This window comes from Protomyctophum bolini, assembly GCF_963924005.1.
Source record: "Protomyctophum bolini genome assembly, chromosome: 9".
NCBI classification, from domain to species: Eukaryota; Metazoa; Chordata; class Actinopteri; order Myctophiformes; family Myctophidae; genus Protomyctophum; species Protomyctophum bolini.
This window is the reverse complement of record NC_137870.1, coordinates 40,261,512-40,286,216: the sequence shown is the minus strand read 5'-3', so window position 1 is coordinate 40,286,216 and position 24,705 is coordinate 40,261,512. Positions and strand designations below refer to the sequence as shown.

The 24,705-nt window shown below is 40.2% G+C and overlaps 2 protein-coding genes across 2 annotated transcripts; one reads left to right on the top strand and one right to left on the bottom strand.

The window, feature by feature from the left end:
* Positions 1-156: 156 nt before the first annotated feature.
* On the bottom strand, positions 157-7,667 carry mmp20b (matrix metallopeptidase 20b (enamelysin)). The gene is made up of 10 exons (XM_080771775.1): positions 7,502-7,667; positions 6,259-6,497; positions 5,233-5,381; positions 4,668-4,793; positions 4,219-4,377; positions 3,543-3,708; positions 2,576-2,709; positions 2,057-2,213; positions 1,137-1,240; positions 157-403 (listed from the first exon to the last, which is right to left on the bottom strand). The coding sequence occupies exons 1-10, from the start codon at positions 7,634-7,636 to the stop codon at positions 303-305; spliced, it is 1,470 nt and encodes a 489-aa protein (XP_080627901.1). The 5' UTR covers positions 7,637-7,667; the 3' UTR covers positions 157-302.
* An 8,914-nt stretch (positions 7,668-16,581) lies between these two features.
* On the top strand, positions 16,582-23,805 carry mmp13b (matrix metallopeptidase 13b). The gene is made up of 11 exons (XM_080771674.1): positions 16,582-16,695; positions 17,314-17,424; positions 18,115-18,242; positions 18,507-18,655; positions 19,590-19,715; positions 20,079-20,234; positions 20,534-20,654; positions 21,071-21,204; positions 21,759-21,918; positions 22,485-22,588; positions 22,887-23,805. Exons 1-11 carry the CDS (start codon positions 16,597-16,599, stop codon positions 22,985-22,987), a joined length of 1,389 nt encoding a protein of 462 aa, XP_080627800.1. The 5' UTR covers positions 16,582-16,596; the 3' UTR covers positions 22,988-23,805.
* The last annotated feature ends 900 nt before the right edge of the window (positions 23,806-24,705 follow it).

Sequence of the window (24,705 nt, the reverse complement as noted above, 5' to 3'; positions counted from 1 at the left end):
CTGCAGATCAAAAGAATTCATATAAACTTACCACATCAGACAACCGTGCTTGGAGCACTTTACAGTGGTCTACATTACTGTATGAAAACCACAAATGCTTGCTAAACATGCTAGATTCTAGAACCTTTATTTGGACAAATGATGGCCACAGTGGTATACTGATAAATACATATATTTTAATGATAAATAAGACTTGTAGACACTTCACACAATGTTGTTTTCTTTTTGTTTTGTTTTTTTTCTAGTGCTATAATAAAGTTTTATTGGAGTTCATTTCCTCAACATTCTGTGGAAGCAGGATTTCAACATCCGAGCCAGGTGTTTGTTTTCTCGACTCCCACGACGTGTTGCTGGGTGTAGTCATATTTGAAGACTTGTGGTCCGACAAAGAAGAAGATAAAACCTATAGGATGGCAAAAAATCAAATCTTCAGGAGGTTTATATAACTTATTAATTACCGGGTATATCATCATTTGTACCATGTGGTGATTTCTGGTGTCTGAATGGTTGTTAGTAGCAGTGTAGTCTTTGTTGTCAGTAGAAATGATTTAGTTGTCGTTGTGATTTGAACTCAGTTATATCCAGGCACCACATACCGGGACTATAAGATTTTCATTTTTGTAATTGATCTAAATAAGATGAGTGAGTAAATTATATAGTGTAAAAATGATAGCGCAGATCCTTGAACAAGCCCAGTGTCAAACACATGATTCTGCATGTTGGTGAATTAGCATTCTTATACCCGTGACAGCTGCGAGTGCATTTATGTTGCAAAAGACCCTGAAGGTGTAGACAGTTTGTTGGCTGAAAAGGATTGCTCCATCCATTTAACTAAGCCAACATGGACCAGTCTGCCAACTGCAGATGTATTATGTGGATGATGTTGAACATATTTGACTTGACCGTTTTGAGAAATGACAGAAAACGACTGAAAGACAAGATAACCACCAAAAGCTGGACATTTTGTGCCCAAAGTATTGCTGGTGACCACAAAGTCCTTGCTGTGATCTTGACATTTTGTAATGAATTGCCATTCATTTACCATAACACTTATCAGCTTAACAACCAACACACATTAAACAATACTTATTCTGTGGAAACAAAATACAAGAAAAAAGGGGGAAAAAATGGCTCACCATCTTTTTGAAGAGCTGCACTTATTGTTGTGTTGAGTCCTGGGAAGTCCTCACTGATGTATTTTGGGTAACCAACATCCATGACTCTTCTATTTTCATTGAAACTATAAAGCCATGACATAAACAATGGGTATCACAAGTAATTACAAACTGTAATCTAGTAAACTAAACAATAAACATAGTTCGTGAGCTTTTAACCTTTACCCCACCCCCTTCCCCCCCACCCCCACCTCTGTCTGCAACTTGCATTCAGTACATACACACTTAAAGAATCTGTGGAGCCATATGTTCAACTTTTCCCCTAGTAAACCAAAACCTCTTGTGGTTATACATTGGCTATACAGCACAGGGAAATCCTATAGTGCTTTCCAACACTCTCTGGCCCAGGGTCCACTTGTAAAAGTGTTCGCGGCACACCCATCTGACCAACTTAACACGGCAGCCGTGTTAAGTTGGTCAGATGGGTGGGCCTGCGAATGCATTTTCAGAGCATGTTTTTGTATGCTCAATCACTGAACAATGTGTTCCTGCTTGGATCAATGGAAAAGTTCATTTTTTTTCATCACCGTCACAATTTTAAAGACAAAATACATAGTTATTTGGGGGCCCACTTGCAGTAACCTCACAGCCCCAGGCCCCAGCCCACAGGTTGAGAATCACTGCTATAAATGGGTGAATTCTGTTTATAATTAAGTGTGTGTGTGTGTGTGTGTGTGTGTGTGTGTGTGTGTGTGTGTGTGTGTGTGTGTGTGTGTGTGTGTGTGTGTGTGTGTGTGTGTGTGTGTGTGTGTGTGTGTGTGTGTGTGTGTGTGTGTGTGTGTGTGTGTGTGTGTGTGTGTGTGTGTGTGTGTGTGTGTGTGTGTGTGTGTGTGTGTGTGTCTCTCCTCTCTCTCTCTCGTTCATTTGAACTGTTCTCTTACCTCCAGTAAATGTCATGGATGAAGAACAAGGTGCGTCCTGTTTGCACGATGTGCACCGCTGCGTCCACCTCATGGACCCAGGTGGGGAACCCAAAGTTGGTGAGTGGCTTGGGCTTCCCCTTTACAAGAGAGCCTTTCACTGTCCAGTACATGGATTCTGTCATGACATGAACCACACGTTTGATGTAGAGGTGTACACTGGAATGTGCAAATGGTTCCATTTGTACATTCTCAGATAAGTTCTCAGATAAGTTAAAAAAATCATAAATGAACAGTGAAGCAATGGTGTTTTTTAAGATGGCATACAATTCTATTGTGGATTTGCAGCGTCTTCACATTATTGAAGAGTTTGACTATACCCTGTTGGTATCTTGATATATTTACAGTTACATGACTTTGTTATGTGAATAAAATATGGGTCACCATTATCCTGACAACCTTCACCATGCACACACAGTATATCCATACATTTTACATGAAATTATTTGATGCTGGAGCAGAATGTTTTCAACTGGCTACCGTGAATGAGGTAAGCAGTCGATCTGCGCGGCACCCAGAAGGCAGCATCGATGTTGGTTTCAATCTTAGGCATGAAGTTGGTGATGGGACCTTCCTTGGTGTCATTTAGCTTGTTATGTTTGATCCATAGATACCTGATAGGATACAGAAGAAAGAAGCAGTGTCAATATCTTATGGAAGAGAACGAAGTTTCTTCGTGCTATTGTTACTGCACTGAAAACCACTGGTATTCATTTGAATAGACTACACATATATCCCTGCTAATGTTGAGAGTTAATAAACAGAAATTACATTCTCTAGGAATGCTTCTCTTGTTTGTGGCTATATTGAGACTAAAATGTAATTTCAACAATACAGAGACGGTTGCAAAGTTGTCACAAAGGACTTCAAATGGAGGCTGTTTTATATGCAAGTTGAAGCACTCCTTGTGTCCTTTTTGGATTTGGATTGATTTCAGATACGGTACACACAAGTACTATCATCACGGACATCAGGGACGGACGCCGGACGGTCACCCCAGCCACAGCGCTGTTCGCACTTCTACCGCGCCCTCGACCTGGCAAGCGATCGGAGTAGCAAGAGGCCGTAACGAGAGACTCTGGCAACAGTCAGGCTGTTAAATAAAACTGTCGCTTGCATCGATTTGCACTATTCTGATGCACATGCAATATTTATGATAGGACTTCATGTGGGACTTTCTAAAGCCACATAATACTGTCTGACATGCACTATATACTGAATGCACTATTTATGTGATTTAGGACTTATTTTAGTTACATACTACTAATTTAATCATGCTGATATTGTCAGGCTGTTTTAAGCTTTTCTATTCACCGTTCCTTACTTCTAATTCCTTTTTACTCCTTTGACTGCAAACGTGAAGTCTGAAAAATAAGAGTTTCACCTCAATTGTACCTGTAACTGTAAATTGTTGATAGATTGATCGATAGATCGATCACAAGGTTACCTTTCTCTGAAAAAGAAGGTTGCATCACCCACGGTCGACACAGCATCAAAGGACCTGTCTGGGTCACATTTGTTCCGCATCAGACGAGGAGGAAACGGAGAGCCTGACAGCCAGGGGTTGTACTGAGTGTTCCAGCTGCTCTGCAGCCTACGACCTCTGTTTGTACCTGAGGAAATAAATAGCAGTCCAGACTTATGTCTTTTCTTCTGCTTCACTTTGCTTTCAAAACACAATAACATAAAATATTATGTATCCATAAATAGCAAGCCTTGGGGGGGGGGGGGGGGGGGTCGACTCGTCACTCGTCAGCGTTTGAGACAGTACAGTGTTACATGTGTGAGTTGTATGATCATTTATTATTGCACCGTGAATGTGAATTATAGCTTTGAAGCTTAGCGCCAACTGACATGCATGCTAGCAGGGGACAGGTTAAAAGTAAAAAGCTAAAAGGTTTTCCATGTCTAATTGCAAAATTCATGCTTTCGGATGATTTTACCCTTCATCTTTTTATCTGATTGACTTGTCAGTAGGACTTTAGGAAGACTCACAAGCGTTAGCTGACTAAATGAAACATTTAAATCAAGTTCAGTTTTTGTATCTTAATGGAGGATGTTGCCATACTGTACCTACAGTATGTGTAATCTGTAAGATATTATTTCAAACAAACAATATTTACCATAAAGTGCATTGATATTTGCTACATCCTCTCTGGAGAGTATGTTTAGTGCACGAGTTGGTTTATATGTTGGATACATCAGTGACTCTGGGTTTCTGGAGTGTTTTAACCCCAAAGCGTGACCGAATTCATGAGCGGCGACCACGTACAGGTTGAATCCTGCAATGGTACAAAGAAAACGATTAAAATAAATTTCAGCACGGATGCCTAAAAATGCTTCCCTTAAGAACCACATTTCAGATGTCACATGACTGAATAAGTAAACTGCTTTTATGCTTTTATGGTATTTAATGCTATTCTATTAATAGAATTGTAGGGCACTATTTACTTTAGAATCATTTTTCAGTTATGTCTATTTGGCATTAAACTAGACTATTCCATGTCACCTCCAAGTGTCCCAACAGGTATAATTCTATACAGTTTATTAGTGTATAAATGGTTTCTGGTACCCTTTCCTCCTGCTGCCCAGAGCTCAGAATCATCAAAATGTGTGTCGCCACCGGTGCCGTCTCCTGGACCAAAAGCATGTGCCAGTGTGCCCCTGGGCCCATCAAATGGATACATGTCACCATGCACTTCATGATCCGATCCAGGTAATATGATACAGAAAACAGTAAACCACATTACAACTTGTTACTGTATACATATACCAATATAAATCACTCGTCCCAATGAACTGTGAAGCTCTGTGGTTAGGGCCTAGCACTAAACACTGCCATAATTATGGGTTCGATTTCTACTGGGGCTACGCGTGGCGTGCTGCTGTGGTTTATGGTGGAAAAAAAGGTTTTCTTCATTGTTATGTTTAATGCAGTTTTGTATGCAATGTGTCTTACACAATCGGCAAAAGGCCACTATACCACCTGTTACCACATGTACTACAGTATACTAATGCAAGGTACTGTGGCTAAAAGTGCCAACGACGTTTAAATTTATCCACTTGACAAAAAAAAACTGAAATGAAATGCCTACCAAATTAATCGATCCACTACTTTAATCAAAGGAGATACTCACCGTAGGTGACAAAGTCCACCATGATGTCAGCGCTGCGGGTGTATGACCTGACAAATGTCAGACCGCTGGCTCTCGCCCAAGTACTGAGTGCTGACGCAACCAGAGAGTCGACAGTGTTGCGTGGTAAATCTCTGGTGTACCTGCCAATGCTGTTCTCATGGAAAACATTTGAATAATTCCCCACAGAAATGAGATACAGTATATCTGCAGACAGTATATGATGACAGATTTGTATCTTATCAAGTACTAATGAAAAATAAATTCTGTGTGTTGGATGCAGGTTGGATTCACATGCAATGCATGCAGCCCCATTTGAGGCAGCATCGTTGTGGCTATGGATTCCCCGCCTCAGGGGTCCTTTAGGGGGTCCAAAGAGGTCTCAAGCTAAATGATTCATACAGTAGTTATAGGAACCAAAACCAAACCCTGACACAGGTCTGTAACATTGTGTGTAGGTTAAATTGAGGATTTTACTGTGTACTGTAATTGTGGGTCCCAGAGTCCCACAGTGCATGACTCATATCAAATCCATGGACTAATGCATATTAAATGGAGGTCCGTGAGAATCACTTATTTAGATAGACAATTTCCCCCATAATGTTTTGGAAATGACCTTTTCAATTACTTCATCAATAATGTATTGTATTATCAACCATTATGGCCACACAGCAGTTTCAAACACAATCCTTAGCATTTTGTTTCACAAGAAACGGGCCTATGCGGGTGGGGTTTACATAAAGACAATTCAGATTGTGTGAAATACAAAAGTATTCAGTAATTGTTATTAGAATAGTTTCATTTCATTGTTGGTTCATTGCAGACCTCACCCACAACTTGTCACCAATGTAGGTTAAAGCAACACAAATTATTTAACCCACACCTGTGTTCAATTATTTATTTGGTATTGGTTCCAAACCACCATTGCTGCTTAATTGGTACCAAATCGTAGTCGATAGGCTTTTTTGTAATAATTGGTTTGTTGGCCGCTCATTACAATTCTTAGCTTTATACAAATCATTGGGTTACCTGTATGTGATGACATTCTTGTTCCATCGTGTTCCCTGACTCAGGTTGTATTCTTCCACATCGGGGACCCCACAGCGAGGGCTTTGCATCATGTCCAGCGTTTCTGGGTCAAGAGTACCCGTTGTGTTCAGCCCAAAGAAGTCCTGCATGTCCCTGACCTTGGAGGTAAATGAGGGCCAGCTCCTTTTCCGGCGCCCAAAGGGCTCTTCTTTCAGGTTGTAGTACTGCTGAAGATATTCCTGCGGAAACACATTTGTCCTTTATCATGTTGAGTGATTGAAGACAAAACCTTGCACTATGTGCACTTTTTTTCATTTTTTCTCTCCATGTACAGTATGTACTGTACAGTATAGTATAGTCTATATCCCAGAATATTCTCCATCATAATCTATACGTTCATTCTTTATTGCTGTTAAAGTTTTTACTTTTCTACCTAAGGTATGCCTTGGTTTACTATCTTTACATTATATCTCTGTGGAGCATGTCATGCCAACATTTCACAGCACATAGCCTACTGTACAGTAGCTACTTATATGAGTTATTGACAAATAAAACATCTTGAATCTTGAACTACCGGTATGTATATTCCCCATGGCTAAACCTGGTTACTTACCTTTAAAAACAGAACTGGTTAACGGTAAACGGTCTAGATTTCATATGCAGATTATATACTTTACAATACAATGCATCATATCAGAGACAATTATGTGTCAATGTGAATAATTTAACTACACACTAATATATTTGGAGAACACAATGTCAAGCTGTATATGTTTTAAATTATGAGCCTTCCTAGTTTATGTCATTACTGTACATCTAGACATATTACCCTACAACAAACATAAAGGAAGCTAAATATATATAGCTATTAGCACCCATTCATGCCTGGCTTGATACATTTGGTCTAAACATATAGACATACTAAGTGAGTGAGACAGTAGATACAAATGAATGGGAATAAATTAGGTGGCTTGGTCAAATCTAAAACTGCATGGTATAGTTGCTGCTAGAGACTCAGAGGCATGCCCATTATTTACCTCCACCCCCCACCACCCACGCAAAACACAAATGGATAAAAAGATCATCTCCATATCCCACTCACATCAAGAGCCAGCGTTGCTGCATGGAACTTAGATGGAATGTCCTTCAAAAGGATTTGTTTTCAAATTAGCATCCGGATTATTGTGCAACATGCAGTCAATTCCAAATATCTGTAATTAAGCCCATTCAATTATGCACTTACTGTGGCAAGCTTCAGGTCACTCTGTGGCGCAGGAGAGTACCAGTCTCCCTCAGGAATGACTGTGGGTGCCGTGAAACATGGAACGGGTAGAACCAGCACCAGGACACAGCAGCAGGACAGCAACATGACATGCATTTCCCACACCTCTAACACGATGGGAACTAGAGTGGCCAAGTTTTAAAAACGCATAGAGTTGTAAAGGAGTTCTGGTTAATGAGAAAGCCTTTTAAATGCTTATTGTGACTCATACCACGCCAAAGCCGGAGGAAACCTCAGACAGTAGGCTACTATGGAATTAGGGAGGGGTTTACTTACCGGCCAAAGACAACCAGGAGGAGAGAAAAAAGAGGAGAGAAAAGGAATGAATTAACCATTCTTTTCCTGTAACATTTTAGGTCATGCATATACCACTGAACATAATACAAATATGATAAATTCCATCTTTTTATTTATAACTGACATCATTCCCATCCAACTTTGCAGATGACCCATGTGCAAGACCTGGATCAATCCGTAACAAACCCAGGGATTCTTTTCTGGAAGTTACTGACTCACAGGTACATTTTAATTGAGTTATTTTGCAGAATATTCTGTAAATCTGATTTATTTTCTCCATATATAGAACATCTGTAGAGCATGGCCAACTCAACTAACCTACACACACTCTCGGTTCTGATGCAACACAATGTAACGTTTCAGTCCCACGCATTCTGCAAGCTCTCCCAAAATAATGGCATCAAAGCCTATTCTTGCCTTGTTTTAGAATATCCATGGTGATCTGTTCAATGAGAGAGCTCTATAAAAAGGACCCAAAACTGGCTCTAATTGCAGGGAGAGATTTGGGGCCTTTCGAAAAATAAAAATGGCCGCCAGCCAGGATGACTGGAGTGGTGAGGGTGGTTCCACGGTAAAATTTAGGCTACAATTAGGCTTGATTGGCTGTTGTGGGCCTTTATGTGACCTGTAGCATTCCTTTGCCGGGGAAACGCAGACCCGCTTTTCCAGGATCCATTGTGCCCCTATAATATGCAGAATTCCTCTGGGTCTGGCTTTGTGGGCATATAGATGAGGTGGCGAAGTCAGTTTACGCACCAGTGATCATGACATTCAAGAGAGTGGGGCTGAGAGTTGCGAGGTTACAAGTTGGGAAAGCCCATTCAGACATGGTAATTACGCCAGCTCGAGCGTTACTGCTTTTCCCCAAGATACATTTTTACACTGAGAAGGTGCCAGAGCTCTAACACTTGTGGCTGCATTGAACCCCATGTCAGTCTGAGGACAATCAGCTGAGCTATAGGAAAACATTGCTAAAAGAAAAGTGGCATGTTTTGGTACTTGGACCAATAGGCCTATATCTAAAGAAAATAGTTGCTGTGAGTGGAACAGGTTACTAGTTTTAGGTCATTTTATGAGAGAAAAGCTGGTGTCATTTTAAAATGACTCAGAAGTGTGCGTGTGTGTGTGTGTGTGTGTGTGTGTGTGTGTGTGTGTGTGTTGGTTAAAAACATATCGCCTAACCTAACTCCAATGTCCATTGGATCCTCAAACTGTCTGCTAACTGCACCCTCTCTCCCCTGTCATGTACTGACAATATAAAGTCACAATACCAATGATGATGAGGCAGTATTGCTGTTTTTCTTGATTTCCAAAATAATAATAATAATTTAATTTTGGAATTAGCTGGTTTCTACCCGACAGCAGAGTATAGCCTACAGTATATACTGTACATGAGGTAACGTAAGGCACAAAAGCGGTAACGTAGTATAGTTCCACATACAGTAGCAACAGGTATGATTACTGTATGCATGATATGCATATCATGACCAAAATAATAAGGTCGCGGATACAAGCGGCCGAAATGACTTTTCTCAGACCGGTGGCTGGCATCTCCCTTAGGGTGAGAAGTTGCTTCTTCGCTTGGAAAGGAGCCAGGAGGTTTGGGCATCTGCTTAAAGGACCACTTTACCACTTTTCAACTTATCTTCATATAATTTATCCTCACTAATGTTCATGACAATATACCACAATGTCTGTGTCTCATATAAGGGCTGTACTTTTTTTTTTTTTTTTTTATTATTATCGTGTGAGGACCAATTATATGAAGGTAGGTTGCAAAGTGGTGAAGTGGTCCTCTAAGATGCCTCTCGAGCGTCTGCCTAGGGAGGTCATTGATGCACGTCCCGCTGGAAGGAGGGTTTATATCTCCAAAATCTGCCAGGATTGCCTCGGGATTCCCAGAATTAAGTTACTGTGGAGAGGGAAGTCTTGAGCTCTCTGGTGGAGCTGTTGCCCCCACGACCCGACTATGGATAAGCGGTTGAAGATAGATGGATGGATACATATCATGTATTCCCCCATACTTGATACTGTAGCTATATCTTTGAACTGAAGAAACAAGCCAGGTTCAATTTTCCATTCCTCTCAGGGGTTTCACAATCCATAGCCTGAAGCTCATGAGCCAGAAAGGGCATGCAATTGCAACGCTACAAGAACAAAGTTACACAATCTGCACTATAGTAACAGTTTTTTTTTAAACCACAAACAATGAATGCAAATAACTTCAGGGCATGAAAGCTATCCACTAAGAGCAAGCGAAGGCCTAATGACAGTGGATCATAACAGATCAAACGTATCAACCTAATTAAAATGATTAATACTTTGGTTGTGCACCAAGTCCAGATGTCACACACTGAAAATAGCAGATCTACAAGCGCACAACGTGACGTGGCGTGACATATTGTGACCTTGTAGATCTGAGATTGTTAAGAATGAACACGATACATGGCCAAAGCATTTCCGGGGGTCCCCCCAGCCAAAAACATTGAGAACCCCTGATGTAGACAGACAGTCTGTGTGTGTGTGTGTGTGTGTGTGTGTGTGTGTGTGTGTGTGTGTGTGTGTGTGTGTGTGTGTGTGTGTGTGTGTGTGTGTGCGCGCGCGTGCGTGTTCATGTCTCATATGTCATGGCTGGATGCTCCAGTTATGTATCTACAACTCTCTCCTGGTGATAGAGCTGCATTCTCTAAATACAGCCATGTAATGATCTACTGTCCCTCAACAGACTTGTTAATAGGCCTATTTACAAATTGTTGTGTAACATTGCATGGCTTTTGTCTGCGTGTTGTCTATATCAGAGTAACACGTTCTATGCAGGACTGAAATGTACTATCATAATATGTACACCTTAACTTTTTTCAATGTTGTGTCAGATATATCACACCTTGTGTTTTCATAATCACAAACAATTATTTAAAAAAAGACTTCTATTTGCCATTCTTCATTTGAAACGGTGTTGCTTCATGTGCACCTTATATAAGCTATACTCTAGTCTAAAGCAGTGGTCCCCCCCCCCCCCCCCCCCCATTTATTAGGCCACGGACCCCCCCTTTGAAAACATATGCCAGTGACCCCGATAAGGGAGGATTTTTACGGCTCTAGCAGTGATTCCGAAACATATTAATTTCAAGGAACCCCCCCCCCCCCCCCCCAGTTTAACACGCATTATGCTACGAACCCCAAATGTCATGGCATTTCTATCTCTGGTACCCCAATTTATATTGTAAAACACTGTCGATTTAACTCTGAGAGTGTACAAATGGAACCAAATGGACCCGTTAGGGTAACTCTCAGAGTTACAGACCCATAAGGGTCCATTTGGTTCCTAACTATATCTCTAATTGAGCTAGGTACCCCCTGGAACTCCTTCAAGTATACCCCTAAGACCCCACTTTGGGAACCACTGCTCTTAAGGTGCACCTAGATTATAATGCAATACCTGGAACGGTAAAACAAAGGCAACACCCAAAGGTATGCTGCTGCCATCCCAGAATGAGTCTCTGCTGCCCTCCTGTGGGGACTATTTCTAAATCGGGCTACCGGTATATGGCATATTCCTGTGTTGCCTTTGTGATGATTGGGTTGGGGGGGGGGATTATCTGGGATCGACTACTTCAATCTTGACATATACAACATGATGTGTGATGATGTTGCTTTGCCGTTGTTATTATGACTCTGAGTTTTTAAAGTAAAGAAGAGTTGTGTTTAAACTGTGTACTTTTAGGCAGACATAACAGAATAGTAGGAACAATGGAGGAATGGAACACCTTTCCAGAATGGAATTTCCAGAACAATGGAGGGGGGTGAGCCATTCATTATCCATGCATCATATTCATTTGACAAACAACAACATGGATGCTGCACCTGAACTTGTGACGAGGACCTCTGCTTGGATTCATGGTGAGTGACCGACGATCTGCAAGCTCACAACGCGCTGCATGTGTACGCAACACATGCTTGTATCTCTCTCTCTTTTTACCTGTAGGCTACAGGGCTACTATATTTTCACCTGTACTTTTAAACAGAGAGAGGGGGGAGGTAAAGTGTCTAGTTATAGTGAGAGGTTGAGGGGGCCCAAGGGGGTCATCAGCCTCTTTTGTTTGAGTGTGCTGGGTCGTTACTACAACAAGAACAACAACAACAGATTCACCTGTTGGACACATGCCTTCATGATTTGAGTCATTTTCAAAAATCTTGTTCTCCTGTTGAAGTAGACCACTGGGCTGGCCTATGAAATAATGCAGCACCAATGTGAACTTCCTTTTGTTTTGTACAAAGGCAATTTAAATAAATGTAAGCCACTTTAGCATATTGATTTATAAACAGTATGAGTACATTTAATTAAAACAAAAAGTGTGTGTGTGTGTGTGTGTGTGTGTGTGTGTGTGTGTGTGTGTGTGTGTGTGTGTGCGTGCGTGCGTGTGTGTGTGTGTGTGTGTGTGCGTGCGTGTGTGTGTGCGTGCGTGCGTGCGTGCGTGCGTGCGTGCGTGTGTGTGTGTGCGTGCGCGCGTGCTAGGCCTATATATAGCCTACAACTGAATCACACCATATCATTTCATTTAATTGCTTCGTTATGGCTGTAAAAAAATATGATCAAACATGTTCCTTTACAGCTGCAGTGTTATAATTACAGTATAGGGCCTATTATGGGAATGGTAACATTATGTGACCCTGGCCCATTAGCCGGGGAGCCAGCCATCCGAAATTCGAGAGGACCTGTGATGTCATGACATTTTATTTGTACTTTTGAGGGCCCTCTTATATACAGGTTTAATGTTTGTTTTTAGTGCAATGTTTGTTTTAAAAACACCATTGACAATAAAGGGAAAGTTTATGTCATCTTGTCCCTAACAAAGGAAAGGAAAGGTACTATGTTTACCCAGGGTAACTGGACTAAGCTCAAGAACTTGTTTACAGTCAGGCCCTGCTCATAGAACATTTCATGGTAGGGGTTCAATGCCTTGTCCAAGGGCACTTGAGCGGTGGTAATTTTAATGTGCCGGTCCGGGGATACGGACTAGCGACCTTCCGATATCAAGACCGCTCCGCAAAACCGTTCGGCCACCGCTGCCCCAAACACAAACATTAAATGCCATTAACAATAAATAGAATTTAATGTTTGTGTTGGAACCGTTTGTTTTACATCACCATTACATCACCTAATCAACATGAGTTAGACTTTAATATATTAGCGCCCCTCACTTCCACCATTTGGTCATTAAGGGCCAGAGAATGAGAGGTCTGCTCTGCCGTAAATATCGCGAAAGGTTATGGCCATTTTTGTATACCCCACCATAGGCAACCAATATAAAGCAAAATTTCATCATACTTTAAGTAGCATGTGACATGTCAAACTATTAGGGGTTTTTCATGATTCTGAATCCATTCCAAGCATTAGTTTTGCATGCAAAACACTCCTTGGCCTAAATTCGGCCATATCCACTTTGTTTCGCAATGTTTCTGGCATTCTGTGGACCTTAATGAAAGTGAATAGAAAAAACAAACATAAAAAGTATGTCATGACAGGTTAATCCTTAACCGTAGAGCTTTTGGGCCTGTGGTTCAACGGTTACATGGACCTGGTCTATAAAATCAAAACACAATCAAAACTATCCACCAGACATGTAGAGATAGATATGACACTGAATCTACAGGTTAGAATGTCTGGTAATCACTTAAATCCTGTCTACGTTGGTCCCTTCTTAGCCCTCCGCCTACCAAATCTCTTTGACAAAAATGGTCTATACAAGCACACAATTTGTTGCATTGTGGTCATGTTGTGAGCTTGTAGATCTGCTACACTTTCCATTTGGCATCACTATTAGGCATGTCATTTAGGATTAAAGGATTAATACATTTTCAAATAACTTTGAAAACTAGTGAGAAAATAGTGAGAAAATTATCCTTCATATCTGTAGCTTAATCCCAGAAATATAATGTACAGTAGCATAGCTACTGTCTCCATATAAGTAGGCTACACAGAAAATATTGCGTACGATGTGTATTCTCATTTCTCATACTGTATGCTGTTCTGTTGTGTTTTGTGTGTTTGTCAGTGTCCATCTCAGAATAACTGTAAAAAAAAGTCCCCCCAACTATCCCCCAACCCTACTTCCCCAGACCTGACTCAGACACACACTGAGCAAACAAGCGTGGCGTCAACACAGACTATCATGCAGCTCTGGTATATGGTGAAGTGTAATAACAAAAACAGTTGCTACATTCAGGCACTTTTTTGTTAGATCCTCGAAACGGATGTTTTGCAAGCATCTTGTTACAGTAATGTCTTGTTTATCCCTTACAGTCTATGGTTTATCCCAAGCACTCTCTGACACAAATTCCTGTAGCATCCGTGGGAGACATGGCAATGACGTATTTCATCTTGAATGTCATGTTTTTTTTTTTCTTAAAGGCTTATTTCACACATTAGATAATTGACACATTCCATCTGGAGTCCAAGAATTCCATTATCATTGCAACTGACAATAATTAGATGTCTAAGATCACACGCGCGCCGCGCACACATATACACACACACACAAACACGCACTCACACACAAAAGGACAGACAGTAGCATGTCTTGACATGCCTTACTAACACCAGGTATCTATTAGCCACAAGTACTGTACTATCCTGATGTTGTCACACAAATGCACTGTGCATTTTCTTCTTGAAACCACTAGTGAACAATGGCAAGTTTTCTCCAAGTCTAGGTGCTTTGGCCATTCTGTCATTATAAGGAGGTGGTTGTTTCAGAGAAGCAGCTCTCTGTTGACCAGCCAGACAGTTGTACTGTCATTGTGATGGCAATGTGACGAGGTGGCGGTTGCTTGGAAGGATGACCTCAAAAACGCTCTTTCCAGGTCTCTTCTTCCAAATGGCAGAGTCTAGGAATGTTTACAGTATAGTAGTCTGTTGCCAGACTGTTGCCTCTCGCAATTTTCAAATGCTTCCATCATACGGAGATTGTGGAATAAATGAGGTTGTTGTACCGGTACACAAGATTAACAGTATAGTTCAAGTTCAAGTTATTTTTATTATTTTTTAAGTTTTTGCATTTGCAGTGAGGCACCAGGCAATGACTCAAGCAGTGACTCACAGGTGGTCTGTGTGTCCTTCCATTTCTTCAGTATATGAAATTGTGAATACTGTGCAATGCTCAGGAAATTCCCCTCTGTCAGGTGAAAAGAAGCAGCTTGGACTCCTCATGCATAGAAGGAGGCATGAGGTCAGTCCGCTGCCCCCCCAGGTTGGCAGAGGAAGTGTAGCGCCCAGGATTACATTAGATAATTGCCACTGGGTGAAAAAGAAAACTGGGTTACAAAATCGTGGGATAAAAATTAAAAAAAGAAAAGTTTTATCTCCTGCGGTCAGCACCTCCCCACTACTGGTGTGCGCTCCTACCTTTTAGTTTGTTCGATCACTTTTCATATTTAAAATAAACTCTGAAAATCACAGTGCTAACAATTAAATGGTTGGCTATACTTTACTAAATACCTTAAAAACCAACCTGAAATGTGAGGTACCCTTACCTAAAAATAAATATTTTGGGCGCTCGTGTGGTGCAGTGGTAAAGTCTCTGCCCGCCACAGATGTTGTGGGTTCGAATCTACCGCTACATCCGGCTTTGTCAAGCATCTACTGTATGTAGTCTCGCGTAGCCAGACAACTATTCCACAATCTCTGAATGCTATTTGGAAATTGTGAGAGGCAATAGTCTGGAAACGTGAGACTAGCATCTATGCCAACACAATTGGCCCATGTACGGGGAGGGAATCGGGTCGCGGAGGGTGATACTTCATACTGCTCATTGCATGCCACTCCTACGGGCTGAGGTGATGGCACCTGTCAGCAGGGAGTGTTGGGCGGGAGGTTCAGGATGAAGGCCCTAACTTTAATGAAATTAATTAAAAAATATAACTTGTGTTTGGCTTTAGTATGGCCTATGTTTTAGTATACTTTAAACTGTATTGTCCCCCCCCTAACGTTATGTGAAGAATAGTCTTTGATGCTTTCTTTTTGCTTATTCAGTTTGTGGTTGGTAATGCAATACATTGAGCTTACCAGAACCTTTGAATCACATTCAGAAGGTCAACCAGGAAATTGATCCCACATGCAGACTTGGTCTGTGGAGCACATTTTGTTATTGTGACAAAACAACATATTTTTAAATTTGAATAGGCACGCTTTATTCCAATGTAAATAGTTTGTCCAAATACACAGTCACAACACAATTCAGTGTATCATAAAGCAACACACCAATTGTATTATTTTCATTGAAATATTTTTAGTATGGCTGGCAGATCTTAGTCACACGTCTCATCCTGAAATAAGAAGAGACAGAATGGGGGGGAAAAAATTATGAATAGCTGACAAGAATTCAGACAGAATACATACATACGTACGCACGCACGCACAAAATAAATGGTCTGTTTATTTAAATCTGAATTACAAATGGATGGAATACACAGGATTTTACTGTGTATGAGGTATGAGTTTATTTAGAAAACTGAAGTCATGACCATTTGTTTAAGGAATGTGATATGATTGCATTTTCAGGTGGGTTCAAAGCAGTCCTCCCACACCACACAAACAAGAAACAAGCACTTTAGCACTTTTTTTAAAAGGACATGGAGGAAGTGGCTAGGTGCTTTTACATGAATCACCAGGACACTTGGAGTGTACAAAACACTATAAATACCTCTCAGAGAGGAGACGTTCGACCCCAATTGCTGGTCTTTACAAAGACGGAGATAACATGGAAATGAGAGGCTTGCTGCTCGGCCTGTCCATCGCTGCTTACTGCTCTGCTGTGCCTTTGCCTGCTCAGGAGCGAGAAAACTGGTTCCTAGCTGAGGTACTGTAACATTATGTACCGTATAACTGTTTTAATACATTTAATACATTCTTGAGATCGAGTAGAATTCAGCTGACTTTGACATAAATTATCTTTGCTGGACTTTTGGTATATGTGGTGTTTGTTGTTGTAGCCTACTTTTTATTTGTTTTGAGGTGAGAGCCTTCCAATTGCTGTTTCATTAATAATCTTGCTACATATATACATGTATACTAAACCCAAACATTAATATTATACTTTTACTCCACTACAATTATTTGAAAACTTTAGATAATAGTTACTTAGATTTAGATTATTATTACAAAACATAGATTAACCACTTCAGCCCTATACACTTAGGCCGTTTGAAAATAGCTGACATACAAGCTCACAATGTGTCGCATTGTGAGCTTGTACATCTGCTAAGTATGTTCAAATGATCTTTATACATTTTATACAATTGAAAACTTGTGAAATGGGACATTCATATTTCATAATGAACTTTTGTACTTTAAGTGATACCAATACTTTTGTACTTTTACTCAAATACATTTTGATTGCAGACTTAATAGTGTTTCTACATCCAGTATTGATACTTTTACTTAAGAATAAAGTGTGTACTTTTCCCACCACTGACAGAAATACCTGAGACGGTTCTATGGCCTTCCTGCTGGCCTCCAAGGAACTCAGAAGTCTTCTGACACCATGCGAACCAAGATCAAGGAAATGCAAAGTTTCTTCAAATTGAAGGTGACCAGATGTACAATTAAGACTAGTGATCATACTTAGTAGTTTTTTATATCTATATATATCGTTGTTTTACAGTTTAGCAGAGTGCGTTTAATTGGCTTAAAATTACTTATTCAGATGCATCAGGGAACGTAGTTTGTCAGATGTCAATTGGGTTCATCTCCTTGCCTCTGTAAGTTCTGTATCCTGTGTCATCTGTGGCTTACAACTCTAGATCAGCAATAATGCCCTAGTTGCAGCATAGCTGCTCATGTCATTGACCCTGTGCAGTAATGGCAAACGGATTTAAAATTGAATACATTACAGTTCAATGGTAAAATAATCATTAAGGTTTTTACTTTTTACCTCCCATAACTGAAGCCATCTAGATATGGATTCAAAGGGGATGGCTTTGTGGATCACTGCCCTCCACTCCCTCCTATCCAGTATCAGGGTCTGGAGCTTTGCAGTGTTGGCAGATTAATTAATCAAATTGTTAGCACAACATTATTCTGATAAATATGAATAGTTTAAAGGTTGCCTTCTGGATCATACACGAACTTGATGATTTTCTCTCAAAAGCACTTGTGGGGTTTTTTCCACGTGTAATTTTACTCACTACACTACTGTAGATGTAACTGAAGTAAAAGGGCAGTGCTTTACACTCAAGCAACAATATTGTTTTCTGATTTGTCTTCATGGTCTGTGCAGGTAACAGGGAATTTGGACAGCAACACTCTGGATGTAATGAAGTTGGCCAGATGTGGGGTCCCAGATATTGGGGAATACAACCACTTCCCCAGACACCTCAAATGGCAAAACAACAATGTCACCTTCAGGTGGGAGTCTCATAACACACCGGGATACAGTGCATGTTCATTATACAGTAAATACAGTACAATTAATCAATTTACTGTTAAAGTGTGTCTTATTTAATTACAGCAATAGCCACACACACACACACACACACACACACACACACACACACACACACACAGAGAAACTTACTTTTGTTATTAATTTCTAACAATACAAGTTAATAGAAAATGCTGCATACAAGTGTTGTGAGTGACATTACGTCCATCCTGTGACATTCATTCCAGGATAGTGAACTACACACCTGATCTAAACAAGGCAGATGTGAACAGAGCCGTCCGCAACGCATTCAACGTGTGGTCTGAGGTCACCCCTCTGACCTTCAAGAGGCTCAATGAGGGAAATGCTGACATCATGATCAGCTTTGGAACGAAAGGTGAGGTCAAAGGATTCTGATATATACCGTAGCCTATACTATACCATAACGTGGCTGTCGGGGCAGAAACGCTCTCTCCATATTCAACCTTGAAATGTATTCAGACATGAGAACATTAACATCTAACTGTGCAGTTGAGTAGCATAAAGCCAAATGTATACAATTCCATTAGGGCTGCGAATCTTTAGGTGTCCCACGATTCGATTCGATTCCGATTCTTGGGGTGACGATTCGATTCAAAAACGATCTTTTCGTTTTTTCCGATTCTCGATTCAAAAAAGATTTTTTTCGATTCTAAAGCAGTTTATTTTATTTTATTAAAAACAATTAAATAGAATTTTAGCATGATCTACTCCAGTCTTCTGGCATGAAAGCAGAGTACATTTAGTAAAAAGCTTGTATAATTGTAAAGGTTTTATCAACTGAATGATTTAAACACACAAAGGTTAAATCCAAGAGTAAGAACATGTCTCATGTATTTAGCTTGCACAAATTTGAACCAGTACAAAAGTTACAAAATCTCTTCTCACTCAATACCAGAACAATACATTAGTATTAAAACAGGTGTAAAATAAATACAATTGGCAGGCTTAGCTTAGCTGGTAGTAAATGCACTATGCAGAAACCCAGGCCATAATGCATTGCATGCACAGGTACATTTGTGAAAAAAGAAAAATTAATTAAATTTTATTTTTTGAAAAATTGATTTTTTTAAAATGAGAATCGATTCTGAATCGGACAGCATTAGAATCGCGATTCTAACTCGAATCGATTTTTTTTGACAGGCCTAAATTCCATATCATATGACGGTGTCAATCTCTGGAAATAACAGATTATGCCGTACAGCAAATTATAAATGAAGCTTAACATATTGTAAGTACCAGCTGTGAAGATCTGTTCTCTCTTCTTGGTCATGCCTCCTGTATTATTCTAGAACATGGAGACTACAACCCTTTCGATGGACCTGATGGACTCCTGGCTCATGCCTATCCTCCTGGCAAGGATATTGGTGGTGACACCCACTTTGATGACGACGAACACTGGTCCAAAGACTCGGAAGGTACGTGTGTCTGTGCACCCAAGATTCACTGTCATAATTACATCCAAAAGCCTAATTGTAGACCCTAAATTGGGTATAAATAATATATTTGATAGCAAATGTTTCAATGTAGCCTACATGTTTCATGCCATAACACTTATTTTTGAAAACATTTGTGACAAAATATTGGTTACATTGTGACCAGACATTGGTTACATCAGAAAGTTCCCAAGCGTAATATAGTTAAAAAGGTCTTAATATAGTAACTATACATATAGTGCCCTTTCCCCCCTTCAGTTAGTTAACTAGAAACAAGACTGGATGTTTGAAATGGCGGAAGTAACTCTATTTTAACTTCTTTCTTTCTTTCCTTCCTCCCAAAAGCATACAACCTATTTCTGGTGGCGACCCATGAGTTTGGTCATGCCCTTGGCATGTCTCATTCTGATGACCCAGGTGCTCTCATGTACCCAGTCTATTCTTATGCCAAAGGGTATCCTCTGGCTGAGGATGACATTGAAGGCATCCAAGCTCTTTATGGTGGGTAAATAAAATAATTTATACTATTTACTAGTTATACACTTCCCTGCTCCAGACAAAATTATTTTGCATATTTACATTGTTAATGGCATTCAATGTTTGTGTTAGGACAAACACGACATAGGAGGGGCGATATAATGCCTGGTTTTGGTTTTCAAAGTGGGTTCCAGGGACCCTCAGGGTTACTCGAAGGAGTTCCAAATGGATAGGTCTGTAACTCTGAGAGGTCCTTGAAATTAAAGCGTTGGACTAAAACATCTCATTTCCATTCCATTCAAACATCTCATTTCCATTCACAGGACCAAACCCAGACCAGAGGAAAGTGAAGCCCAAACCGGATGCCCCCGACAAATGTGACCCCATGTTGAGTTTTGATGCTGTCACTGAGCTCCGAGGTGAAACCATCATCTTTAAAGACAGGTACGGTACACAGCTGATTACTCTCCCACTAATATTATGTGAAACAAAATTCACAGGGTGGCAGTTTAGTTCACATTTACAAATGTTTTATTTTACCCCATTGATTTCCTTAGTACACATTAAGCTACATTAACCATGTTGTCCATATTTATTTATTTCTCTATCGTACAAAAAAGAGCAAAAATAGGCGATTGTTTCAATCGCTATTTGTTATGAGATTTGTATGCCGATCTACCTTCTTTGGGGGAGAAAAGGAGAACAAAATACAAATCGTTTCTTTCTCAAAATCAATTATTTTATTTCAAAAAAAAATATTAAATTGTATTATTTGTTATAATATTTTAAATTTCAATTAACTGTTGCAAATGCTTTTGCATGGTCATTGTATGAGCTGTTTTCTCCATACTGTGTGGCAGATTCTACTGGCGAATTCACCAACAGATGCCGGAGCCTGAGATGACTCTGATCAAGTCCACCTGGCCCTCTCTCCCCAATAAAGTGGATGCCGCCTATGAGAACCCAGAGAAGGATCTGGTCTTCATCTTTAGTGGTGGGTTGTAAAAACGTTTTGCATACTGGCAACAAGGGGCATAATTGGTCCTCACTCCTCACACACATGACAGTGCAAAGAGTTCAGTCCAGTATTTCTCTGCAGGGTCGCAACTCGCGACCCATTTTGGGTCTTTGTCTTTATGCGTCGTGATGAATATCACTTTATTTTACCTTTCATTTTTAATTAAAAAAATGTTTCAAGGCGGGAACCCCTTTTGGTGTTTTAACGAAGCATTATGTTATACTTTAGCTATTTTTGAAAATTATCGTGAAAATGTGGCACAAATCTTTGAATATATATTCTTTCAGAGCCAATGTTTTTCTTATTTCGATGTCAGGCCTAAATGGGTTAAAAAAATTACAATAGACTTTCAGAACAAATGCAACACTCTCTCATAGTTACAGAGCTGTAAGGCACCCCTCCCCCCACAAGGAACCCTGAGAGTCCTCGGACTCCACATTGAGAACCACAAAAAAGCTAAATGTCAAAATGTAAATGCTAATTCAATAAGATATTAATTGTGTACTGTACACTGCGTTGTGTTTCAACAGGAATACGAATGTGGGCCCTGAATGGCTACAACCTGGTGGACGGCTATCCAAAATACATCCACAGACTAGGCCTTCCCAAGACTGTGAGGGAGATTGATGCCGCCGTCCACATACAAGACACAGGGAAGACTTTGCTTTTTGCTGAGGAACAATATTGGAGGTATGTGGTGTGATGGCAAACAATGATTGTTGTTGCAATGCAAACACTGGCCGTGCACACCTACTGGAAATACATGTCCCGCCCCTCTTTAACATATCGCCCACATTTAAGTTAGTTGTCCTTCTTGACTCAAAGAGGGATCATAACTTTAACCCTAATGTGGTCAATCTATATTTCTTGAAAAAAAAGGCATGTCCAATGTTTTGTACAGAGTCTGTAATTGTCAGAAATACACATATTACGCACACACACATTTAATGTGTTACCATGAAGAGTCTTTACAGCCAATAGTAAACTGCAGCTGGCTTGCATTAGGACTGCAGGCAGTTCTTTCATAAATGTTATAGTAGATTTAAACTCAACAGTGGCTGCTCAGTCAGTTAATGCACAGACCATAAGGCTTCTTGTGTAAAAGATATACAAGTTAAATCACAATATAACTTAAACCCAGGATAACGCATTAAAGCGTAACGAAACACCGATTTCCGATGTGGTCCTGCAGCATAAAACCAAATAAGATTTTCACTCATGTTGCATTACAAACAGTGTGTATGTACACTCCACAGTTATGATGAAAATATTGGCACCATGGATGAAGGATATCCACGGTCAATTGAAAAAGATTTTCCTGGAATGGGAGAGGAGGTTGATGCAGCAGCTTATCACTATGGTAAATATATACACTATGTTGCTTTTCTTCCTTCCTTCCTTCCTTCCTTAATATGCCTCTGTTTAGTTTTAGTTTTCTCATCACATTGCATTGTATATTACATTGTTATATTGCTATCACCTATGGCTTCTTTGTTTTATCATTGTGTAAAGAAAGTGAAGACAACATGCCTTAAACTATAGGGACATACAAAAGCATAATTATTCAAAGCAGTCATTTCAACAGCAGGTATAGTAGCCTTTCACTAGCAGGTATATCTTGTAGTGATTACCCCTCTCTGTTCTTTATCCACTTACAGGATACCTGTATTTCTTCCGTGAACACGTACGTTTTGAGTACAGCTACACATCGAGGAAAGTCATGCGCATCCTGAGAACCAACTCCATGCTCAACTGCTGATGATGTGGTCCCACTCATGGGCTGGAAACATGGTTTTCTTATTGTGCTGGACATTTACATGTTATTATTTGTGGAAAGCAGTGACCTAGTGCCCTACTTCTCAAAGTGAGGTCCGGAGCACCAATCCCATGGGTCCTTGAGAGGGTTCCATACGGGGTCCAAAATTAGTTAATCTAGTTTATAGTTTCTGTACTATACAGTGACAATTGTACAATTGTACATGCCATCAGAGTTACAAATGGATTGCTGAGCCCTAGCTTATACAGGATACACTTACTCAAATTTCTCTCTGGATCAGAGTGTGAGCTAAATGCGTAAAATGTCATTTGTCAGACACAGAATGCTGGTCAATTCTGCATAATTGTATTGTGAAACTATTTATTCAATTTATTTTACCTAAACTATGACTGTGGGCAGGGAGATGCAGGCTACGTTTCTTTTCACTGGCACTAAAGTAATTGTATGGCAGTTGATTAGGCCTACAAGTACTTTTTTATTTTCTTTTTTAGACCTTTAATCCGGTGGGGGACATTCAGGTGCTGTCGATATCATTAATGTATTAAATTATTGTAGATGAAATGACTATGAAATGTTTATTATTTGGACATTTTAATGATTGAACACGCACGCATAGCTATGGTTTAGACATCTTTATTTAATCAAATTAGACAACGTTCCGATCCATGGAGGAGTTTCATCAGGTAATTTGTTTAAATAAATGTGTCTAAAACATAGCTCGGTGTGCAGGTTATGTCCTTTAACAATGTTCTGCTATTAACCCAGCAGAAAAAGTAAAACATGACAATAAACTGGTTGTTAAGAAACTTCGAGAGGGATTTATTTGTCACTTACTCAATATACTGTAGTTATATGAGCAGCAACGTGTGTGTGTGTGTGTGTGTGTGTGTGTGTGTGTGTGTGTGTGTGTGTGTGTGTGTGTGTGTGTGTGTGTGTGTGTGTGTGTGTGTGTGTGTGTGTGTACGTGTACCTTTTAATGAAACTATAAAATAAGACAAATAAGAGGTAAATAGTTGGACCAAAAACTGGACACTGCTTGAGTTTACACCCCTTTCTGAAGAGAGTAACAACAGAACAAGTGACAAGGCTATTGGGAATTGCCACAAGACAGTAAGACACAGAGATGTGCAGACTGGTGAAAAATAATTGCTCAGTGGTGTGGTGGTCAGCATGGGCTGACCAGTGAGGTCTGGCCATATGGCCTGGTAGAGGCAGTGGCATGGCAGGCTGGCTGCATGGCTCCTGTAGTCCCGAGGATTCCAGTTACTTCCAGCTTCAGATTCCGCTAGGGAAAAGGTGAACTGATGAGTAACACGTGTGACACCAGCCAGCTCACCAACTGAAGGGGAGAGAGGCCTCTTTATGGAGAGTTAGGAACAAGTCACAGCTGTGGTCTGTTTTGTTGCACTCGATCTTCTCAGCTGAGTTGCTTGATCAGCCAGTATAGACCAAAACAGATGGTAGAAAAGAGAAGATAGCATATCAAATAGTATTATTTATGGAAGTGTTTTGTGCCCTATTTTGGGAGTAGAAGGCTCACTCCATTTACAGTAATGTGAGACAGCAAGTTTCTTGTTATATGGCGGAGAGCCGGAGACAGCCGTTGAAATGGAGTGTCCACAGCATTTTAGGTCCTCAGCTGTGAAAACGTTTTGCCATAATAAGCTAGCTATGCAATGGCAACCCAAAAACGTATCTTC

Excerpts from the sequence above, each read along its gene's own strand:
- mmp13b (XM_080771674.1), top strand. The coding sequence starts at position 16,597 with ATGGAAATGAGAGGCTTGCTGCTCGGCCTGTCCATCGCTGCTTACTGC. Across the intron at positions 16,696-17,313 it reads AAAACTGGTTCCTAGCTGAG|AAATACCTGAGACGGTTCTA; the intron begins GTACTGTAACAT and ends CACCACTGACAG. Across the intron at positions 19,716-20,078 it reads CTGGTCCAAAGACTCGGAAG|CATACAACCTATTTCTGGTG; the intron begins GTACGTGTGTCT and ends TCCTCCCAAAAG.
- mmp20b (XM_080771775.1), bottom strand. The coding sequence starts at position 7,636 with ATGCATGTCATGTTGCTGTCCTGCTGCTGTGTCCTGGTGCTGGTTCTA. Across the intron at positions 3,709-4,218 it reads AAATATCAATGCACTTTATG|GTACAAACAGAGGTCGTAGG; the intron begins GTAAATATTGTT and ends TTATTTCCTCAG. Across the intron at positions 404-1,136 it reads TGCAGCTCTTCAAAAAGATG|GTTTTATCTTCTTCTTTGTC; the intron begins GTGAGCCATTTT and ends GCCATCCTATAG.